At 46.6% G+C, this 23,926-nt stretch overlaps 1 protein-coding gene across 3 annotated transcripts in view; it reads left to right on the top strand.

Annotated features, from left to right (window-relative positions):
* znf438 (zinc finger protein 438) overlaps window positions 1–19,553 on the top strand; it is a 38,682-nt gene extending 19,129 nt beyond the window's left edge. For all 3 annotated transcript variants that reach the window (XM_053859987.1, XM_053859985.1, XM_053859986.1), the window contains exons 2-4: window positions 6,430–6,516; window positions 14,745–16,496; window positions 16,615–19,553. In XM_053859987.1, coding sequence (XP_053715962.1) covers window positions 14,773–16,496; window positions 16,615–17,149 — 2,259 coding nt within the window. In that variant the 5' untranslated portion in view covers window positions 6,430–6,516; window positions 14,745–14,772 and the 3' untranslated portion in view covers window positions 17,150–19,553. The remainder of the gene's footprint in view (window positions 1–6,429; window positions 6,517–14,744; window positions 16,497–16,614) is intronic.
* Window positions 19,554–23,926: the final 4,373 nt, after the last annotated feature.

Below are 23,926 nucleotides of genomic sequence, written 5' to 3'. Positions count from 1 at the left end.
CTACAAAAACACGACCCCACCTCCCCGACAGGCATGGAGTGAGTTTGTGTGTGTTGGCCACTGGACTGGTGGATGGTGTGCCTGGCAGGCTGTGGGGTCTCTGGGTTGCTCTGATAGCGGTTGTTCCTTTGAGGCTCAGTATGCTGCGGATAACTACGACGGACTGATCCAGAGTCAGATCTCAGGCCAGCGTGAAACGATCCAGAGTCTCACTGCCAAGACCTGGGCAGAATAAAGACACAGCAGAGCTCATCATCAGACGTGAAACACAGGTTTGATAGTTGATAGCAACTCTGGCTGCTTTTTTTGCTGGCACACATTGATGCGCCGGTGCCCCTCCACCCCCCGGGAGAATGAGCCCACCTTCTTGTCTTCCTTGATCTGCCTCAACTGGCTTGTCTCCCTCCTTACTTCCTCTGTTCTTTCTGTGTCTCCAGCTCCCCGAAACAGTCTTTCTTCTTCGCCTCTCCCCTCCCAGTTCCTTGTCAGATCCACGGGGCCGGATTTTTATCGCATTTCTGCAAGTCCTGCAAGGGGAACCTTGAGGGTCTCAGTGGGATCAATTTAAAAGGGAAGCGCTTGTCTCTCCTTCTCTCCTTGGCCCTCTTGGCTGATTGGGTCCGCTCACAAGAAATGGTGGGCTTTTGATCTCAATCTCCCCTCATCACCCCACCCCTACTTGAAGTTTTTGTCAGAGCTCCGCGCTGAAAAAAAAAAAAAAGACTGTTCCACTTTTTGAGAACTGTGGGCCCCATCCCTTTTTGCTGCACCTGTGAGAGAGTGAGTTTTGCAAACCCACTGGGTGGTACTAACAGACTATGACCAGATTTGCCTCTCTTTGAAGATGTGAGGGAGATTTTTGTCTTCAGGTGGAGGTACACCGACTTGTGTTTTTCGGGCAGCTTGCTTTTACGCCTCCAAGGAAGTTGCTGGAAGCTGGCATGCATAATTCACACGCTCTCTGTTACAATAAGGAGCAAAGGTACGCAGCGCTGCCCTGGAGCGTTCCCATGCTGCTACACTTGCTGCCTTCCATGTATACGCTGAAGAAACGGCAGCTCTACAGCGCCAGGGAACATTTTCTGACCACATTAACTCTGGCCTCGGCCTTGAGTTCTGTGTTTTTGTTGGAGAGCGCTGACATGTTTAAGGGATCGTACCAGATTACAACAATCTGAGCCTTCATTTGGTATATTTGTCCGTCATCTCTCATGGTTACGAAAACATATTACCTCTCCAGTGATTTAATATCCGGAAACTGACATCATTCTGAAGTTATTTTTGTATAACAATCAGAAACTATATGAAAATAAACCTTGGTAGCCACCTTCTGCTTTATGCGAAGTCACGGGGTCTGATAGTAAAACGCTTTGATCTGATTCAATTAAATGTTCCCAACTTTTTAACAGTTTCATATGGGACTAATACTGGTTTAAATCAAATTTCTATTTAGGCACTTGTGAACATTTATTTATTTATTTAGTATGTCTATATCTTAAATAGAATTATTTATTCTGTTTTGTCATTTAATCCCCAAAGGAAAAAAAAAACACAAGCGCACAAATTAAAATCATGTGTTTGTCTGGAATTAACAATTGATTATTTTTTTGAGCATCTAGTTATTATGTAATTCAAGCGAAGCAGAACAATTCTGTAATGGTTTTAAATAGTTGCTCAGATCAGCTGTTACTAGTGTGATTTCCTGTCAGGTTATGTAAGCCATTGTTGCGTTTGAGGTGGCTGCAATAACAAAAAGTCAGGAGGCACGAGGCCCCGCCCACCGGCTCTCTTCTGTCTCCTATCAGGTCACTGAAGGTCAAACCAAAGTTTTTATTGTCCTGCCTCACCGACCTCTGTTCTCTTGGGAAAACTTCAGTCACGACTCCGGCTTAAAATTCCTGGCCAATTCAGCCAAACCTGGCCGCAGGTTTTCTAGCCATTTGTTTTCGCAAGGACACCATCTAACTCCGTTTCAGCTCCCAACGACTTTCCACATGTGCTCAAAGAGCCCTGAAAGTTTGAAGTGCGAGCGCCTGTCTCCATCGAGCAAAGCACTGCTTATTTCCAAAGCTCCTGGGTCCCTCGGTAACGACATCACCGGTGAACTCATGCACTAATTGAGGTTTAATGCTAGAGTAGAGCAAGCAGGCCTGTAATTTTCCCACCCCGACTTGGAATAGAGACGAGGGTTCTTTATGTGGTCCTGGCTAATTCAGGCTGCAGCTGTAGCGCAGCTCGGAGTCTCGCTCTCCTCATCCTGCCCAGGTTCCTAAAATATGGAGAAGGCGCCTTGTTTATCAAGGTATCTGAATAACTTGCCTTTTCCTCAGAGGTGCAACAAACCTGAGAGGCTCGACCTATAAATAGTTGATCAGTGGGAAGCTTTCTGAACTCCTGAAGTAAACTTTGGTTTCTGTATTCTCCATCAACTGAACTCCTCAGACTAACGCTGCATATCATCACACTCGATTAATGTTCATTTTACGTTAGGCGAGGAAATATTTGCTCCAAAATCGTACAAGATGCGTTGTGTTTTAATGGCCTCTGGATTATATATTTCTGGGTTAATACACTGCGAATGCCTATGCCGCTGCAAGGCAACCCCTGTGATGTATTTTACCTAGACTGCATTCTACTATGAAATTTAATTTTAAGATATAAAAAGCAACATTTGATTTCTTATCATGGTGAGCAGAAGTTGTCAAAGGTCAGTTCCGTCAAAGGATGCAGGCAGAACTGGACGACAAAGTTTTAAGTGTCAGGCAGTGAGGTTGTCATTGGGAACAGACAGGAAAAGCCATGTCGAAGACAAGCAATGAGGTTCATGGAAGTTGTAAAGGCGACTTGCTAGAATGACCCTGATCGGCTCAGGAGGACTTGGAGTGGCTACCCCTGATGGGGACATGACTGTAGAAAAATTGTAGTATCACTTACGAGTCACATGAACCATTTTAATGGAAAACTAACTCAAGGCAATGGAGAAAAAAAATCAGTGTCCCTTTTCCAATTTTTGAAGAGTAGGCCACATGTGGCTTGAAAAGACCTGTTAGAGGTGGGTCTGCATTCCTGAGAGCAGTAGGGGGGGGTCATTACTGTAGGTGTCTGCTCATATAAACATAGTGCATGACTTGCGGAGGCTGGATTTATGTAGTGCTGCCTCCTCGGTTCCCCTAACTATATGTGCTGATTGAATTACTTTGGCTCCAGCGAAGTGCAACAGTAGAGGAAAATATTCAGCGAGACAGGGCAGGGTACCATCACCCCCCCCCCCTTCCCTAATAATTGCCTCTCACTGTAAAACAACACACTGCAATTGACCCCGGAGGAGGATGAGCGAGCTGACTGTTGTATGCAGAAAGGCATCCAGTGTGTCATTATGACTGTATGTCTTCAGTGCTTGTTGCACACGTCCCGCCCTCATTACACACTCGCTCACACTCACTCACTCACACACACACATGAGCCTGCCCACTCTTTATCCCATTGGCCATATCAGAGACAGAATAAACATCAGGCCTGTTTGAAGTGGAAAGCTTTAATCACAAGTGTAATCATTGACATTGCTATGTTGGCCAGGGGCCCGAAGGAGGCGGGGCCAGTCTGGCGGTGGATCCCTGCAGCTTGGCACTGCAGACAGCTGTTTGGGTAGAGGAGGAGAGTCGAGTCACATGACTGGAGTACGACACACTTGCTTTTTAGACACCCAAGGATAGAAGGCTTCTGGAAATTTGTCAACACTTCACAATCCACTCACAGGACTAAGTTGGCTAGCGGCGTTTTTTTGTTGCTGCTAACTCCCACCGGAAAAATGAACGGGATCTCAAATACTGGTTCTTCCCTCTAGCTTCACTTCATTGCAATAGAACAGGGGCTACAACTAATTATATTGAGAATCGATCGGTCAGTGACACAAAAATGTATTACCCAACTTTTATTCAAACAGGGATGAGTCCCAGAAGTCTGTTTATGCCCTGCACAAAGTGACTTTTCTGTTGTTGTTGGCTGCCATTGAGCAACTTGGAAAAAATAAATGTCGCTAAAACTGGATTTACCTCTAACGGCCCATTTATGCTCCCTTTACGTACGAATTCTACCTCTCCGTTTCATGTGCTTTTACCGTCACTGATCACGCGCTTCCATGTGTTGCTATTGCTCTTCACCAGTATATCTCACTTAAGTAAAAGTTTTCTGACAAAAAACTCCAAAACTAACAAATTGCAACTGTGGAAGTATTTTTAATTCACCCTCTTGCTCAAAACATGAAACAGAGGCAGCGTTGTAGGAAGTCGGTGAGGATGTTCAATATATTGTGACTGGAGAACGGAGAATTTCTGCCATTGTTTTGTCTTCATTGTGTCTCATTAGAGCTACGTATCGGGTAGAGACTCGATGCAGATCTGTATTAGACTTCGGTAGATTGGTAACCATGTTGCTCACTTAAGCGAATTACCAGCCTATAACTTGGAGAAGTAGTAACTACTCTCCATCCCCTGAACATATTCTGATTCATTCAGCACATCCATGAACCCTACTGGCTGCCCTCCTCCTCCTCTTCTTTTCCCTGGTGCCTCTGTCTCCCTCACTGTCTCAGCAGGACATGAATAGACTGCCCATTCTTTTTTTTTTTAGTTGCAATCCTCACGCCACAACAGGTTACTCACATACCTGCCCATCTACGTTGTGTAAGTCAATCATCAACCCTCCATTATTGATCCAGCGCCTGCGTGCACGGGCTGGTTTGCAGCTACGTGGTGTGGCCGATTAAAGTTGTGAGGCATTTTGTGCTTTCACACCTTTCTTTGAAACAGCATGAATCATTTCAGCAATTTTGCTGTCTGGATGTGACCACACGAGGCCAGCCTTCCCTCTTCAAGGGCCTCCCATGACGCTGCCACTGACTCACCGCTTCTTTCTAACTTGGTCGGATGGAAGCACACCTGTGTGATCTATACAAGCATATTTTGAAGAGATACACAGAAGAAGTAGTGATGATGGGTGATAGAAATGTTGCTCTCAGATGCTGCCCTTTACTTGTTATAAAAGTGTGAGGTTCTATGACGTCAGCATCATCAGTGATACAAATGCCATGTGTCTTCCCTAATGCTGATGAGTTTCGGGTTTTCAGGCCGCTCTTTTGTTTTGAGATGACTTCAGGCAGCACAAAAAGGAGCCCGCCGCAGCATTCCAGCGTTGCGTGTCCTGGTCTTCCACTCCTCAATAATTTAGCCAGACAAGAAGGAAGATTATTCTACGTTAGAAATCTACTTCCATGTGCTGTTTCACCTCATGCTTGTGCACGCCAGTGTGTATAGCCACGTGAACCACCGTGTCGCTGTGTGTACGCAGCTCTTTTCTGCTCCAAACAAAGGAGGTGTCAGACCAAATTAGCCCCCCGACGACTGAGCACCCAGAGATCTCGGAGATGCACCACGGGTTCTGCTGAGTCGCACATGAGCCGCGGCGTCTGCCTCGTCCTCTCCGCTGCCCCCCCCCCCCCCTCCACCTCCACCCCTGAGCTGCTCTAACAAGGTTGTTGGAAGAGGATAAGGCATGTTAAATGAATAATTTACACAGAAGAGCGCTCCTTATTTATTTAATACGGCTGGATCCGACTGAGTGGGCAGCCGGTGTCCCCAACTGCCGAGACACTGTTGGCTAAACGAGCGCTCAGTCTGCTTAATGGAGACCCAAAGCGACAGGCATTTAGGGAGAGGGCGTGTGAGGGAGAGCCGACTAGGTGTGTGTACTAGTGAGGTCCACTTATGTTACCATTTATGTGGTCGCTGCTGTAGAAGCATGCCACGTGACCTTTTACTTGTTTGAGGTCACTCAAGCTGAGCTGCCATCAGTGCATCAACTTGTGGACGTTGTGTACGTGCGTTTTTCCCATGTTGGTCAGTGATGGTCTTAATTCATTTTGATGTTGGCTGATATTTTTGTTGCATTTCATTCTGCTCTGCAGTGAGAGTAGGCTGACTGACACCGCCTACCAGGTCGGCACTGCAGCGCAACCTGAGCTCGCTCAAGCAGCCGTATCGGCCCGCTGAGATTACAGCTCCTGATGCTATGGCCAAATCTAATGCTAGCTGTTCGCTCTCATGCGCATTGTAATCGTGCTCCTGGTTTGCAGATCTGGACATGTAGGAGATGAGAAAAGACGTAACCCATCTGGTGAAAAGGCGACATGCTTTTGTTAACTAAAAGACAAATGTTAACATAGAAGTGACTGCTATAAGTGCCCATTCAGTTCTTATTACCTGTTGACTTTTGACTTACTGGAAGTATATGATGTCAGTTATTTTATAAAGGCAGTTTGTGTTTCAATAACGACTGATTCGCTGAAACTGTGTATTCATTGCACCCCTGGTGTTCATGTGATGTATTGTGGACTTATGATGGATGTTAAGGAGAACTTCTCCCACTTTTTAGGGCCAGTGCAGAGAAGGAGGGGCAGGACCGTCATCTGGGCACCACTGAAGGAGGAGGAGGAGCCAGCGGGAGTAAATCATCCTTCAGGTAAACACATTTTAATAATTCATATCATCAATCTTTCAACAGTTGGTTCCATGTTTGTGACCATTACAATGACAAAGCGGCACGGGTCCAAATGCTGCTGGTAGAAGAGATCCAAACACTGCACTCTTCTTCACTCGCCCTCTTTTAGTTCATCCATTCAGTGTTTACATTTGGCCTAATATCTTCTGCTGCTTGCTTTTTACTTCTTATGAATCTGCTGCTCTGATTGGTATTGTTTTCTGAAGCACTATTGTTGCAGTGATGATATTCACGCTCCAGACACGGATACTTCTCCCGTGAGCCCTTTGTTGTGTGATCTGGTGTCTTGTACACACCGGTCAGACTCTGTTGACTGAAGTAGCCCCGCCGCTCGCCGGCGTTCCTTCCGTGTGTCTCTGCGTCTCCCAGGAGAAAGCAATCCCACGGCTCACGCTGACCTCATTATAAAAAGAGCTCGTCTGTCAAGCCATCACATTTCCCTGATTTTCTTTTTCTCTCACACGACAATTGTGTCTCTCCAGTTGTGTTTGCGGCAAGGCTTCACTTGAGATTAAAAGATTATAAGAAAAGTATCTCTGACGGCAAGGTTTCTCATGCACCTGTTGTAAAAGGAATCCGAAGGTAATCTGGGATCATAAGAAGTCTTAGTGAAAACACATCCCTGAATGATCGTGAGATCACGTTGTCTTCTGGTCATCACTCTATTGTCGCTGTTGTATAAATGTTTTGGAGCACGGGCCCAGCGCCTGCATATAGAAGTCAGCGTCTTTAGAACACGCAACATATATATATATATATATATATATATATATATATATATGTAATATCTTTTTATCAATGTTTCCAAGTTATCCAAGTTGGAGTATCCTCCAGCTCTTCTGAGAGAATTCAGGGACGTTCCCAGGATGAGTGATGAACATAGTCCGTCCAGTGTGTGTCCTGGGGCGCCTGCCAGTGTCTATCTTCCCAAATGCTGATTAGACTATTGATTCCATTGAGTGTTGACAGTACCAACTTCTGCTGAGTATTCTGGGTGCAAAATACAGCTCAACCCCATTTGTGTTCTTGTATTCTTGAGTGAAATTGACCTCGTCCCGAAACAGATCTGCAGCATAAAAACCTTTTAAGGCACTTAATTTCTGTTTCCTTATTCCTTCTAAGACAAATAAAGTGACTTTGTTTTAGTCAAGTTCATGATCACAAAAGTCAGATATTCATTTTAAGCTCAGCCCTGCTGCTTCCCAGGGCGGTGTGACCAGCAACGTTGGTCACATGGCGCGATAATAACATTGTGTTTATCAATGTGTAACATTGTGCTGAGCCAAAATAAAGGGATATCATGATTATGAGTGAGAAACGAGACTCTGTGGTCTAGGAAATGTAGCGCTGACGAGTCGTAAACTATGGCATTGAATCCTTACGACCGCAGGCGAACTGCCATGAATGGCCTCCCTCTATATGGTGGAGGTGGAGACTGCATGTGTGGAATATATTCTCCCCTGTCTACCTGCCTATACACCAGACGTTAGCATACTTTACCACCTTGAATGACATAAAGGACAATACATTTTTTGAGCACTGAAAAGACTGTTGTGTCAAATATATTTATACTTACTATATACTTACTATATATATATATATATATATATATATATATATATATATATATATATATATATTATACTGCTACTACTACGACACTTGTGTACCCGGCATGAAAGGACCAGTAGGTGAGCGTCATGTGGCCATCATAGTCTTGTTAGCAAAGTCGGCAGAGCTGCAGTGTGAAATGGGTTTGAAAAGTCAGGAAAGGCGAGTGGCAGAAAGCGACAAATCACAGAGCTTGTTACGGGAGGAAATCCAGTGGAGCAATTCCAACGTATTAAAGCCGCCTCTACCTGCTCATCATGTGTGGAATGAAAAGGTGCTTCTCTGTTTTGACCTCTTTTTACAGGCTGCGCTCACCTCAACAGGAGATTAACGTTTTCATCTGCATATTCTTTTGATCTGGCTGCCGCTCTCCAGGAGTCATTAAAGGAAGTTTTCAGGACGTTCCTCCTGCTCAGCTGGTCTCCCTTTCTTCAGCAGTACTCCTCACGGAGTCCTGTGGTTGAAAGCTAAACACTGTCGAGACCAAACCTCTTCTCTGTCCTTCACTGCAAACCTGGCATTCTTGTGTCTGTGTTGTGTTGCCCTTGAGGTGGGTTATCTCCTCCCCCACCCTCCTGTCTTATCCCGTCTCCTCCCCACATCGCTGTTTATCTATCTCTGGGCCCATCATGTCCCTGAACCTGCTCTAATTAGCATCCTACACAACACTGTTTATTTACTCAGGTACAGACTGAAGGGGAGGTGAGAATGAAAGAGAGCTAGAAACAGATAGGTGGCAAGAGGAGAGTAAAGGGGAAGGGTGGGAACAGGAAGAGAGGGAGAACTGATTCAGAGAATCAAAGGCCTGCGAGACTCTTTGATAGCGGATGCATGGGATAATGATAGTATGGAAGACAAGATGGAGAAAGTTTGGGGAGGGAACGATGCGAAAACTTTCGAACATCTGCTTTCCCCTCTTCAAATTTTGTCATGTGAAAAGCCAAGTGACTGAAATAGAAAGCTTCTTCTTTCCATCTGCAATCACAGACACGACTGATTTTAAATGTTGTATTTACATTTCAGCTTTGACATGCTGGAGCGAGGAAAAGGCACAGCAGAACGTCTGTGTAATGTATGTTGATCTCAGGCTTTTTATAGGTGAAATTCGCAGACATGGCTGAAGCAATGGTGTCCAGCCGAGGGAACTGGCTGAAGGGAACACGTGGCGCAAGCTGACCCATCTACATTGTGACGTGTCTGGCCGGTTTGTTCTGAAAACACACATTTCTCTCAAAAGAGCTCCTCTCATTGGATATTGGGGGAACTTTCATACAAGACCATATGGTGACCTTCGGTACTGTCACTAAGGAGGAGAGTCACAGAAGGGACTGACATCCAATATGATTCAGTGAAGAGTGGTTCCATAGTCTCCCCATCTCTATTAAGCCGTTGGAGTCAGGGTGGGTTGGTTAAATCAGCCTTTCAGACATAAAGTACACTTAGGACTTGTCGTCCAGACTGAGACCGTCAGTTGGAAAGTTTCACTTTTGGATATTGTTTCTTGCTTTTCTTGCCATGTTGCAAATCTCTTTACCCAGTACAACCGGTTAGACCTCCTCCATTCATCATCACTGACTGACTTTGTGATTTACCCTCCAAGACTCAAAACAATGAGATTGATATTTGCTCTTCTTTTTTTTTCCACCCCACCTCATTTTTTAAAACAGTCGTCTGTGCGTTGTACATGGGCTCACACTCTGACATCGCCTATTTATGTTGCGATTTTATTCATGCCCTGATCCTTTTCAATCCACCGGTGTTTAGTATGTTTGACCTATTCAGGAGGGTCCAAATGTCAGCGCAGATGGAAAGGTCAGGAAAAGGTTTAGTGTTGAGCAAAGTCTGCCGAGCCAGGAGAGCCTGGCTGCCTAAGGAGAGGCAGGATTTTAACACTTGACGTCTAAACGTGGACACAATTCCATCACTAACCTGAGTAACGCTGCTCTGGAGCTGATGCCACATCAACCTGTGTGTGTGTGTTTTGCCTCGCAGGCTCTGTATTCCTTCCTGCATGACCTCATCCAGGGCCGTGGCCCTACCGGACATCAGGTCAAAGGGCAGTGGTTGTCAGGGTTTTACAGCATCCTGCCTTGAGACCGCGGCGCCTGCTATTTTATTGTGGCTCCCTCACATCTAGGGTTTGTTGTCTGAGCCTTTGCTACAGGTTTCAAGCAAAAAGCCACCATTAATCCAAGGCATCTTAAAGGTGTGTGTGGAATTGTGAGGGAGAGTGATGGGCCTTCGCTATTGATTAATCTGCATCCAAATGCGGAGGGGAGCGGCAGGTTCTAATTGGAATGGATTTCTTCGCCGCATTGATTCACTCAGGTGACAGTGGATGACATACGACTGTGTGAATCTCATACCGCGTTGTGCTGTGATGTTCTTTCACGCCACACCGTCCAATGTCAGCAGCACTTACCGCATTGGTTCTGAATTTTACTGATTATTTTTAAACAGCTTTGAACAAATGTTGATCACGAATGATAATGCCACCCAGCTAAGTGCATTATCTCCATGTCCCTCTGCAAAAATAAATGTGTGTTCATCATGGGACACTGCGTGATGAGTGTGAAGGAATTAATAGCTCAAATCATGTAGCCTAATATCTTCCGAGGAATCGACTCTGGTGAGCAGTTGATCTTCTGAATCAGTTTATTCTTAATAATGGTGGACGGCTGACCATTCATTCTGATGAGTCAGCAGCAATCCTTTCCATCACCTCATGTGGATGAGGGCCTTGTCTTGTCGGTGTTGCTGTGTCTCTCAGCGGGCTAAACCCAGTCTACTGTCAGAGTGACTCCACATTTCAGAAGTCTGATCCACTTCCTGTCTAGCATCTAAACCCACAAGTACTTGCCATCCAGATACGGAGAAGCAGAAGTAAACATGTCAACAACTTCTCAAGTCTGAACTCGCATTGCATATATAACATTGTTATATGTTTATACATCTTATATATGTATAAATAAGATGACAAACACCAAATAAGAACACTGCAGCTGTGGGACCTCGACGGGCTGAAGACAAGATATTATCTCATTTCTCTTTGGAACCAGGATCCACCGACGTCTCTTCAGCCACATTATTGTATCGCCCTTTATGAAAAAAGTTTTTATTACCTCCGCCTTTAGTTCCCCGGCGCCTCCTGCTGCGGTTGTGTGTCTGTGAGAGATGTGGAGGAGGAGAAGGATGGTGAAAAATGGCCGTCGGACATGGCTTTTCACAGCCGGCTGGCCCCGGCCCCCCATGTTCTGCCCTCTTATCTAGCCCAGATCCTCGCCTTTCATCTGGACCAAAACCCGGGGGAGCTTGGCCTCTGTTGGGTTTTTACCCCTCCTTCCAACACACACGCACACACACACATGCACAGCTAATTCCAGAGCCTCTCAATCTCCAGGCTCTATCTTTGAGTCCCAGATGCACTGCTCTCACCTACGAGGGAGATAACGAATCTTGGCCGGTGTCTCAAATGTTCCCGAGCTTATTTTTCACCTGATATTACACAACTGAAGGAGTCTTGTGTTTTCGTGGAGTTTGGGCCTTAACTTATGTTCCAGCAGTCCTCCCTCATTGGTTAACTCAGTTCCATCACAGCAATTCAGTTGTTTTCACAAAATTATACTGTGTTTTATAATGTGCTCATGAAAGCTCACAAGACGAACCGAAGCACAACCAGTCACTCCAAGTATCTGTTTAAACTACATTGAGCTGTGACACTTCTCTAGCATCCTTCAAATTGTTGCACTTCTACTAAGTTTGGCTGCTGTAATGCTGGTGGGAAAATCAAAGATGTATCTGAAGAAATCTTAGAGTTTATGGTCAGTTCAACAGAATAAGACTTGAGGTCAGATTCAGATTTTTACTTTATTTTTAAAACAAGTTTGTGTCTGCCTTCAGTTCAAAGGGTATCAAAGCTTGAACAATGGTGCATCAGAGAGTGAACGTCGGTTCGGCACGCCTCCGCTCAGCCCTCCTCTTCAACCCTGACCTGTCTCCAGCATAAACACAGTCCTCACCTCTCACCTTCTGGCTTTACCTGATAATCTCCCTCCCTTTCTCTTTCCAGCAGACACCAGGTTTTTAGACTTCACCCGAACCCTCGACTTCATGACCTCTTTGAGATTAGAGCAGTTTCAAATGCCGTCTGTGACCCCAAGGTTCATTTTACTCTCAAACTCAAAACTTCATTCCTCACACTATGAAGTCAAAGTTACTTGTGACACTAACAAACTGTCAAGTTAAAGTTTTTAACTCCCAACTGGATTTTTCCTGAAAAACTGGAAAGCATGGCATGTACAACACAGAAAATTCACCAATAATTGAGGTTTATGGATGTGGTAAATATGGGCATGAAGACACGTGTGACTCGGGAAGATGGTCAAGGTGGAAGAGGCTTATCTCGGCAACCCCTGATGGGAAATGCTTGATGAATAAGGGAGACATTAAGACCTCATATAGTTTGGACACGAACACCCCCACCCCCTGTCTGTTTATCCAAGTCTGCCTTGTCAGAATAGAAACCAGGGAGTGGGTTGGCTTTGCCTGGAACCGTTTTCCAGAAGACCTCCTGACAAGATTAGCCCTCTCTACTAGGTGCTGCAGTTCAGCTTTGAGCCTTGTGTTGAGGGTAGCTCGGCTCACCAGATCTTTGTTCAGGGACCCTGTGCCGTCAACTCCTTTTGGCCACTTGTATAATCCTTTTGAAAATCTTGTTGCTCTATTACCTTTAAGCTTTAACTGAAGTTCTTCTGGTAATCGTGTATGTTAGAAGTTTGTGGAGTTGTTGGCACCAGTTGACATCCTGATCATTGTGCGTATCGTACAGCCTTCTTTCCTGTCTCCTTCTCTGGTGGGCCTGTAAGAGGTCCCATCTGATAGAGGGTCATGTGACGTGCTCTGAATCATCTTTGACTGAAGGATTTCAGGCCTTCTAACTTCCCTGACTGTTGATACTCACCTTTTCTCCCCCTTCCCCCAGCACTGTAAACACGAGCTGATGGAATTGCCAAGTGTTGTCGCTGCCACATTTACTTCTCCAGCCACATAAGCTGCATGCAGAAGCGCACCTCTCGCGGTTTTACTCCACTCTGTTTTCAGCCAAAGTCACAGTCAAACTGAAACCAACCATCCACGCAGAGAAGGAATATCTCCAGTTTTATGGAGTCGTAATTCGGCAGGGGTACTGTATAAATAATCTCCTCGCACTGAAACGCTTCCAGCTGTTAAACAATATGCCCTTTGCAGTTTCTCTTTTCTTCTTGTTGAATAAATAAAGTCTCTTTCCCAAGGTTTCCCCTTGTCTTGACAAATTACAATGTTGAATATTTGCCTTTTGTGACACCTACAAACTGTTGCATTTCATGCTGATTAGTAACAGAGTGGAGCTGGAAATTCGCCTGTTTAATGTTGTCATTGAAAGCCAGGTCGTAACTTGGAATTCAAGCGCCGGAATCTGCTTACAATTAGAGCCTTTGAAGCGCTACACTGTAATTTTGACCACCTTTTGATATAAAGATACAGTATTGATACAAGAGGGGTGAAAAGAGACTTTGTTTGAACAGCCATACCTGTGGCTTTTGATTGATGGATGGAAAGGCTACGGTACATTGAGATAATAGTCTTTTTTTTTTTTTTTGAAAACCTCACTCTCAGGTTATAGTTTTCTCATCGACGTGTGCCATTTTTTGGAAGGCGCAAGCTCTGTGTGGAAAAGTCCTCTCTCTTCAGATAACCATGAAATGTCATTTCTGAACAAGGGGTGATAAAGTAATTCCAGGTTTTCTGTCCAGAGGCGACCGCATGCCTTTTGCCGTGTGACAGTGCCAGTCAGGAGAGTGGGAGATGAGCAGGAAGCCCCTCATCGTCTGGTTAAGATCCAGCCATTGGGCAGCTTTCACGCACTGCTGGCTGATCCTTTCAGGAAGAGAGGTGGGGGTACAAGGAGCTCTCCGCAGAGCCCCAGCATGTGCCAGGGCTGCATGCTGAGCCCAAATCAAAGGGGACACTCTGTCCTGAGCCTGGGGGACTCTGCATGGTGTGACCAAGGGGACAATGGCAATAACATGTGACTTGAGAGGCCTGACCTTTTATGGTGCTGTTTACCTGAGGCAGGTGAGGGTTCAGGTTTTATTCAAGGCTGGATGATAAATCAGTTTTCTCAATTGTTTAATATGCAGTTCATGCCAATCGGTGAAAGTTAATTCTCATGAACTTCTGAAGCTGGCTCGCCTCCTCAGCTCCAGTCTGGTTTTAAGATGGAAATGTAGTTTGATGTAAAATACCACCCAGCCTCACTGACTTAGCTTTCACTGGTGACCTATTTTTATGGGACGTCTTCTTAGAAACATATTCACTATTTGTTTTTGGAGGGGACACATCAATTCATAGCCACCGCTTTTTTTTTATTTTGGACTGTAGTACATGTTGGACTTAACTTTGGAAAGAGCTCTAATATTTCAAGTATAATCTTTCCTTCTTATGCTGGATTTTTGAGATCAGTGACATCATTGGACAGTCAGTGCTGGTTTAATGTTGGTATTCAAAATGACTAACGGATCTCAATTTCTGTTTTTTAGTTGGTGACCACCGAGTCAAGACATTCCAATGAAGAGCCTCCAGTTCCGTAGCATTGCCCCCAAGGCTCCAGCTGCGGTGCCCTCCCTGTCACCCGCGGTCCTGTCCTGCCAGCCTCCTTCTGCCCTCCCAGAGGCTACCACTGCCACCAGCCCCAAGTCCATTATTGTACCCACTCAAAACTATGCACTGATGCAGATAGCGGGCCAGGATGGGACTTTCTCGCTGGTGGCACTGCCTCCTGTCTCTTCTCAGACACCACAGAAACCACAACAATCGCCCTCAATTCAAAAGAACCTCAAGCTGCCCATCCCACGATACCAGCCACTGAGGAGCAAGGTTGCCACTGAGAAGATCAGATCACCTCCAGCAGCTGCCAAAGGGAAGAGTCCATCAAGGCAAACACAAACAGAATCATTAAGTGTGGCGTCTTCGAAGAAAAAGAAGGAGCCGAAACCCACAAAGGGAACTCTAGTACCCAAGGAGGAACCTCCAGAGCAGGTGCTTCTTATCGACCCTGCTTCGTCTGACATCTCTGTGACTGCTCTTATTCCAGACAACACTGTCTTGTACCCTTCCTCCAAGTTGGAGACGCTGACAGATGCATCTGAAAAAACATCCAAAGCTGGAGTTATCCAAGGGCTTCGGTATCCCACCACTGCTGCTAAAACTTCCCCGCGCAAATCCCCGGAGGATAATGCAGTTAAAGCAGGCCAAATACAGCCTGATGCTTCCCAGCCTCCCAGCAGTATCACTGTCCTGTCCCCGGCTATCTTCAGCAAAACAGTCCAGATTATCCCTTCTCCTCCAAAAGGAAAACTTCCGATCCTGCCCTTATCGAGAATGAAGACCACCCTTATCCCAGCTGGCAAGCTTAATTTGTCCGCAGACAAAAATGTTTTCCCAAATCAGATGGGTCTGAACAAGAGTTTAGATTCTTTGGCCAAACCGTATCAAACAGCAGAAGTGTCACAGGGTCACAGCCCCGTAGCAAACCCTGCTATACAGCCCCAGGCTAAGGCAGCCATCATTGCCGTGTCAGGACTGCCCCAAAAACCAACTGGAAAGAAAAGGGGACGGAAGAGGAAGACGCTTGATGACATTCTGGCTTTTGAGGCCCGGAAGAAAAGATCCCTATCGTTCTTTCGTAGACGGGTTCCTGAGAAACCACCCCCAGTTTCCCCAGGTTCAAAACCAGCCGAGGTGGATCTCTCAAAGTACCGCAGCATCCGACCTAAGCCCCCATTGGTCACCGACGCCATTCCCCAGCTGGTAAGCCTACCTGCCGTTACCCCAGATGGCAAAGAGCAAGAGCTGGTTCTAGCTCCGCCACACCCCACAACTGTGAAGGAAATGAGCTGTTCTCCCACACAGGCTCCAGTAACCATCCACCTAAAAGCAGCCTCCCAAACCAAAATATATTTGGGCAGTCGTCCAATTTACCGCTGCCCCACCTGCAACCGTTGCTTTCAATTCAAGCACCACCTCAAGAGCCACATGAACAGTCACACCAACAGCCGACCCTACATCTGCCCTGTGTGCAGGAAAGCCTATGCTCACTCGGGCAGCCTGAGCACGCACATGAAACTCCACCACTGCGAGGTGCGACCTCGCCGAGCTCTGAGCTGCGAGTTCTGCGAAAAGTCCTTTGGTTATGTGGGCGTGTACTTCAGTCACCTACGAGAGGTGCACAAGGTGATTCTCACCGTGGAGCCGTCCATCAGCCAGCATGAGGATCACGCATGTGTTGAAGGGTGAGCGAAGTTGTGAGGTGGTTCATTTCATTCAATACCAAGTCCCTTCTACAGAAATGTGCCATGTAGCTCAGAGAACTGTCTCCAACCTGTCCTCCGTTGATCTCCCTTTTTGCAGTGCCAACTCCTCTGAGACCTCGGACGAACAGGATTGCGAGGATCCTGTGGAACTGCAGATCAAATGCGGCCGCTGCCAGGTCGTCACACCGACCTTCGCTGACATGAAGATGCATTTGCTCTATGTGCACGGGGAGGAGGTCAAGCTCAAACCTGATGACAGCCCGCTCTCTCGGTGTGGGCGCAAAGCTGAAGACGAGTTGGTCAAGCACGCCGCCCATTACTGGCGACAGCTTAATGAGAAGCGCAACCTGGTCAAGTGTGGAAGCTGTGACGAGGAGTTCTTCTCCTTCTCCAAGCTGAGGCGTCACATCATGTTCCACCACAGGGGCAGGAACGACAGCGGGACTGTCTTACAAGGTGGCGCCGGGGGTCTACTATCGGTAGGTTCTGCGTTTAACTGCGTGCTCTGCACCACGGTGCTGGACACTAAGGAGGGCATTTTGGAGCACTGGAAAAGTCGACACCACTGTGAGCAGCCCAGTTTACTCTGGGCCGCCCTGAGCTCATTCTCCGGCCACGAGGACGAAGACTGAGAGATCCGGTCTACATTACGGTTGAGAGGCACACTGAGTCCCGGGACAGAAGAGGAGTTATCAAACGCAGTTCACTGGCCACAACAACTTTATTTTTTTTTAAACTAGTGCACAAACACGTTAAATCCAGGATTACATTTTAGTACACAAAATATTATCAGGTTATTTAGTTTCACCAGGAAACAGCGGGACTTCAAACCCTTCAGCACAGCTTGGGTCACACTTTTTTGGGTCACTCCTGGTGAAGTGTAACTGCAGGTAAGAAAAAAAAAATCATACACCTACAGCTTTTTGGTGGGTGGCGAAACTTGATGTCGCGTGTCAAAGTGAGGCGTCGTGTCTTTTATTAAAGTAGTCAAAGTTGTATTTTTAGGAAGAGGTCAGGATGACTTAATTGAGATGCACCTCGAAGGCTGGAGCGGGACGTACACTGTCGTCTTCAAGTCAGCTCTATTTTGAGTAAATGCTGTATATAATGAATGCCAGGACACCTCAGTACGCAGGTGGCCACGAAGGTGACTCCAATGGTTCTAATTTGAGGCTCTCCTGGATGACCCAGCTCCATGTTGAGGATAGATGTCAAAATATAAGGATCCTGAAATGGCGCTGTGTATGTCCTGCTTCAGTTCTCCTTCACATTTGGAGCACAAGTTAGTCTGAGTCAGCATGTGGTTATCCATGCTAGAGAAAGGTTGGTCCTGTCAGGTAGGTATTCAGAATCTACTCGCTGAGATTTCAACTTGGAAAGAAGAAACCAGAAGTCTCTCACTGTGCAGTCGGACTTCACCTCGGACCAGAGGGTCGTGTTGCCTTTCTCCCAGAGTTGAGATGCATCCGTGGCTAATCTTGACGGTATGGTGGGGGAGGTCTTCAGAAAAACACCTCGTCGTGAGTTCTATGATAAACCAATCCACACAAGTGATTGTACAAGTGAGGTCTGCTTCTCAACCGTTTCACCTCTTACGAGCTTGTGGAGTGAAAATGTCGCCTGCTCTCGTGTGCGCCTGTGGAGTCGTGTGTAACCCGACTCTCTCCGTTTATAGCACGGAGGGAGGAAGTCTATTGTCAAGTCCAGATTATATGCTATTTTGTACTAGATTAATACTGAAGTGTATTTATTGTCGTGTTCCGGTCCAGTTAGAGCCAGCACTGACACATGTATGTTTGGCAATGCTTTTCGTGCGCAGGGGGGTTCTAAACGCCTTGTTGTCTGTCTTCAAGCTACCAGAGCAAAGATGTGTTCACCTTCATGGAGAAGTAAAACGTGACAGGGTTCATCGAATGTAATTTAATGTCATTGTTTGGAAAGCTACCAAAAGTCAAGATAAAGTCCTTATCTATGGATAGAATATATAAATATATGAAGAAATAGAAGTCTATTTACGTAGAGTTGGTCACTGTGCAGGATGAGATATAGTAGAGATGCATATATTGTTGCCGATGTGGGCAGTAAAAGCCATGATGTGTCTGATGGGCGGGACTGTTTGTGGGGTGGAAGGGATGATCCAGAGCTGCACAATGTCTGAGGAGTCGCATCCGAGTCAAGTCCGTCAAGTCTTGCCTATATTAGAGCGGTTTTGTTTCGGAGTCGGCCAAAGGCTGGCAGTTCGGTGTGATGTATGACCCCCTGATGTCACTCATTAGAAGCACTTGCCTAGTTTTGGATTTTGTTGTGCCAAAAATGTCAATGAAAAGAGCTAAATCTTGATATCTTGATTTACAATATCCTCTAAATACTGCTGTCGAGGGAGACCGATCTTCTTCAGCCCGTCGCTGTTGCTCCTTGCACCCTGATCCTTACTCTTGCCAGTACATAGTCCTCACTCCTCAGTGATCCTGTCTACTTCATCCCAGAGGGATTGTTTGGATTCACGCACAACGATAAATACCTCTGCCATTTCTTTCCAGGGTTCGATAAGAGAGCTGCACAACAGGAGCAAGGTGGAGCAAGGTCCTCGGTCAACTAGGTGGCGTCATGTTTGCGACCATCTGTTATTGACATTTGAATACCAGTTCTTCCAAGTTAAAATTTGAACCTAAAGAAAGTACGTCAAATTATTTGCCTCAGAAGATGCTAAAATTTGTATCTAAGTCAAGGATTCTATGGGTCCTGATGCAAGTACACCAAGTGTACATTAAAGCTGGAACGGACAACTGGACCTCAGGTGTATTGTGCAGCTCTGGTCTTCACCAACGCTCACTGTCATCTTCATTCTAAACCAGGTTGTTACAGGATTTCAGGTCAAATGCTTCTTGCCTCACTTCAATTACAAACCTCTGAAACTACCCAGAGTGGTGTTTTTTTGGGCTGTCTAGATGTTTAAATTGTGTTCACAGGAGGAAAAAATATATATGGTTGAATGTTTGTCCATGTGACTGTTAGTGATGAACTGACAATAAAGAAACGTGTGTTCTCAATCATTGGTTTATTTCATTTTTGCCACTCGCAGTCCCCTTACCCAGCTGATATGATGTCACACTGACATCAGCGGGGAGGAAGAGTGACGAGAAGTTCAAATAGAAGCACAGCAAGAAACGTGGAGTTTTTCTTCGTGTTCACACAAGGCTTCTTCGTCCAGCCCACGAGACTCATTGTGCAAGAGTGAATTCATCAGACAAGATTGCCAGAAAGCTCCCACATCACTCTCCCGTCTAGAGCAGGAGGTGTTGGTATTGAGGTCCCGGGTCGAACAAAGTGGGTTAGCCAGCGGGTTCGGTACAGTCGGCTGCTGGGCCGCTTCATTGCACTCAGATACTGTCGTCCATGTGTGTACTCCTCTGTTTGAGAGAGGAACTACGGGTCACTGAGAGGTGAACCTGCGCTGTCCAAAGGAAAGATCTAGGGGGCGGAGCTTGATCAAACTGGACCATTAAGATTGGAAAAGGGCCAATGTGAAGAAGCGGCGCAGCCGTCGATGTTCTCCACTGATGGAGGTTGCGATTAGAGCTTGTTATTGGAGCCAGATTCCAGACTCAGACCTTGACGTGATGCTGAGGACATTTCGTGTCGAGTATTTTCAGTCCTCGCAAGGCAAAGCCAACATTGTGTTTGTGATGAAGTTAGGTAGAGACGGGGGGCAACACTAGAGGGCAGCCTAGTGACGCACCTAGAATTTGTGTGAATTGATGTCCCGGCCATTTACGCATCACAACTTACAAGACAAGAGGTGAGGCAGTCGCTCACACTCCAACTTTATTAGCGCACTGATAGCACAAGTGCTGCTCAGACTGTTGACCGGGTTTGACGAGTATCGTCTCTCATTGTAGCTTTGCTCCGACTTGCTACCTTGGGTTTTGGATTTAGATAGACGAACTTTATTAGCACCACTGTGTAGTCATTCGAAATTTGGAACACACTACTGTGAGACTTTAAAATGATTTTCACTCCATTTGAACACATCAGTATGTGTCAGTATTGTACAAAAAAAATTCATTCATTCATTCGACATTTTCAATATGTCAGTTGTCAACATTGTTGTACACATCACATCATCGAATTCATGTGTAGTAGTCACTGTAGCCATTAGCACACAGTGTTGGAATACATTTTTCCATCACTGTATGAGTCTCCTCTGTGGTCCCAATTTAACAGCTTTAAAAGAAAAAAAATCTGAAAAATGTCATCGTAATTGATACAAAACTGAATTTTTACAGCTTTTTTGGGCGGTTGAGGGGGGAGAAAAGGTGGGGAACACTTACGGAGTCGATTGATTTCTCTGGAAGTTGAGAAGCAGCACTTGTTGACACTGGAGTGCAGAATTCACGACCAAAGTTCTAATGTTCAGCCAGTGTCACATGTCGAAGGACATGAACTGCCTTCACTTTGTCAAACTTCTCCCTCAAGTTTTTTAATGACTCAACCTGTAGTGGAGGCAGGAAGGGAACGGAGCGACTTCAGTGCAGATCCGGGCCCCAATCAGGCGTCAGCGTTGCACCACGCCGCAGATAAAAAGAAGCGCGTTATACGCTGTTGCATATTTCCCTTTAATCAGAGCTAACGTGTAGCAAAGCCGTCACAGTGCTCTCCCACCTCAGCGTGGCTCTCAGGGGGACACTGCAGATCAAAGAGGCCCCCCCGCTCCTACACCATCAGCGGGGATGAGGGAAGAACTGGCGGGGGGGGGGCGGTCTGCTCGCCCGCTTTCTTTCCTCCTGCTTTATGCTGTTGTTTTGTCCTCCAAGAACGGTGAGGAATGTTTTCCAGGAGTGAAGTGCCGGCGTTGACTCAGCTACCGCAGAAAGGTGGCGTCAGCCGGAGCATGCCGGAGGTGATTTATTGGACAGTAAAGCTCTGACCCTCTCTGACCACAGATGTTCCGGAGAACCAAGGTGTGGTGTCGTGTGACCCGTCGAGCAGTATCTCCTTTCTCCCTCCGCGGCCGCTTGTGCTGCCGCACCGACATCCGTGACCGAGCTGTCGGCACAAGCGCCACGATGGTGATCCCTGTGCACGTTCATCAAAGCGCAGATAGGATTTCATCAAAGATTTACGCTCCCTGGTGGATGTCAGGACTGGGATCTACAAATCGCTAATCCCACATCCAAGCTGTCCCCATCGAGAGTCCAGATCCGCCCTTTGCTATCATGCCGCCTCTCCGGTTTCAAAGCGGCCCGTCCCTCCTCGCCCTCCCAGGTTAGTCATCTAATGAGCAGCAGGGCTGATCAGCTAAATAATTGATGGTGCTCGGCAGGAGAAAGCCATCGATCCGATCGATGCTGCGACTCTAAATGGAGCAGTCGACAGCTCGAGCAGGTACACGACGAGAGCTCGGCTCAGAATTCAGCTTCTCACCAAATCACGTAGAGAGGATTCCTTTTAAGAGTCGAAGAATCAAACTCAGAAAACCAAAGTTATTCTGTGATCCGTCCAGTTTGCCTTCTCCAGCTGGAGACAGACAAGAACCAGCAACACCAAGTGGAGCTCCAGTGTAACTTTAAAATGACTCGGAGAGAGAACAGTATTCTCCTAAATGATCTCGATCATGGTTTTGGTGATTAAATTTGGGCCGGTCAGATCTTTGAAACTCTTCTCCCACACGTCCGTGGAGTCGGGAATGTTGCTGTCCTGCTGCCAGTGTAACCTCCTCCTCACACCGAAACCAACACTGTCCAGGGGAAGTCCGCACTCGGACAGGTTTGCATTGCCTCCCTTGAATAAATACCTCCCTGTCCTCTCCTCCCCTCGGTCTGGATCCAATCGTCCTGACCCGAAGAGCTCCGCTCATCCGGGCCGAACCCCGAAAGGTGCTTTTGATTTGTGCTTCAACTCTTTCCAGCCATGTTTCCTTGATGGCTCCGATTGTCCATTTAGGGCTTATGAAGATGAAAGGAGGAGCTGCTTCAGTGGAGCTCATGTCTCTGAGATAGTGAGAACTTCTCACGCGAGGGAATGCCTCGATTCCCTTGTCGTTGTTTCCGCTATGAACTAGGTGAGTCAAACTCACGGCCTGTGGGCCACATCCAGCCCGCCATTTACTTAGCCATGTCCAGATCGTAGTTAAAGCCAATCAATTGCTTTTTTTTTATTCTTTCTTCGGTCCTCGATCTGAGTTCAACTGATGCAACTGAAAACAGAAGATTGTCTTGGGACAACATGCAGCCTTCCACACTGTGTGACGCGTTCGGTTTCCCCTCATGCTGCGTTTCTTAACGTTCCAAAGGAATTTTTGGGGTAGGACAAGTACACGTGATAATCGTATGCTGTCCTTAACTTGTGATGCTACTACAGTACAGTGCCCAAAAGTTACCTTGACAACACTCAATGTGCTGGGCCTCAGGAAACCACAAACCACCCTTCATAAAAGTGTCTGGGACACAGCCCCAATGATAAACGGAGGACAACTGTGTCAAAATGTGTCATTGGCCTGCAAGAAAAGAACCTCGCAGTGATGTGGGCTGAACGTATGCCCTCTATTTCCCAGACATGTACCCTGTTCCAGAGCTTAGAAATGAGTCCAGTGGGAGCTTCAAAACTGTTCATCGTGTCAAACATGGCCCCATCGTATTTATGTTTCACTGTCTCAAACAAATGGTGCTTTGGATCCCATTTTGTACTGCGTCTTCTCGAACAGGGAAGGGCCGACTAGTAGGACAAGTGTGACCGTGTCATCAGCCTTTGACTTTTAAATGTTTGACTGAATAATAGTTGAACACGTGAAAATGCTCAGAGCTCAACCGGACAGGTGCTGTCGAGACCATTGGAGCGATAATTGCTGTTTTATTGACATATTTCCAAGGCCGTGGGTGTAATTTGAGGATGAAAACGATGACGACAGCGCCGCTCGTATTCCATGTTAGTCGGACGGGAATTCTCTTTGCGTTTCTGTCCAGATGGTCAAGAGCCCCCAGCGTTGGCCGGCTAGGCGCTGTTTGCCCAGGGGGGACTTCTGCCATCTGCTGCGATCTTCCCCTGACTTCTCACATAACTCCCAGTCTCCACGCTGAGCCAAGACCAGCATCACGTCTGATCAGGATCACGTCGCTTGGAAACAGCTGATGGAAACTCGAGTGGCCGATCAATAGTGCAGCGGCTTGCGTTGGGCTTGGAGAGCGTTGTGCGTGTTTGTGCGATCCTCCACTCCCCATGAGACGCGGAGCATCTTTCCATAGTCATCCTCGCTGGCGGTAATCTGGCGAGATGCTAATGCCGCGCTCTGCCTTTGGGGAATTACGTCTGCCTGAGCAGTAACCTACATTTACTGAGCTGCTGTACACATAAGGTTAATGAATCAGGCCTGTGGAGGAGGAACACACGCACACACACACACACACTCACTG

Source organism: Synchiropus splendidus, chromosome 3 (assembly GCF_027744825.2).
Source record: "Synchiropus splendidus isolate RoL2022-P1 chromosome 3, RoL_Sspl_1.0, whole genome shotgun sequence".
NCBI lineage: Eukaryota > Metazoa > Chordata > Actinopteri > Syngnathiformes > Callionymidae > Synchiropus > Synchiropus splendidus.
This window is presented reverse-complemented; position numbering and strand designations above follow the sequence as displayed.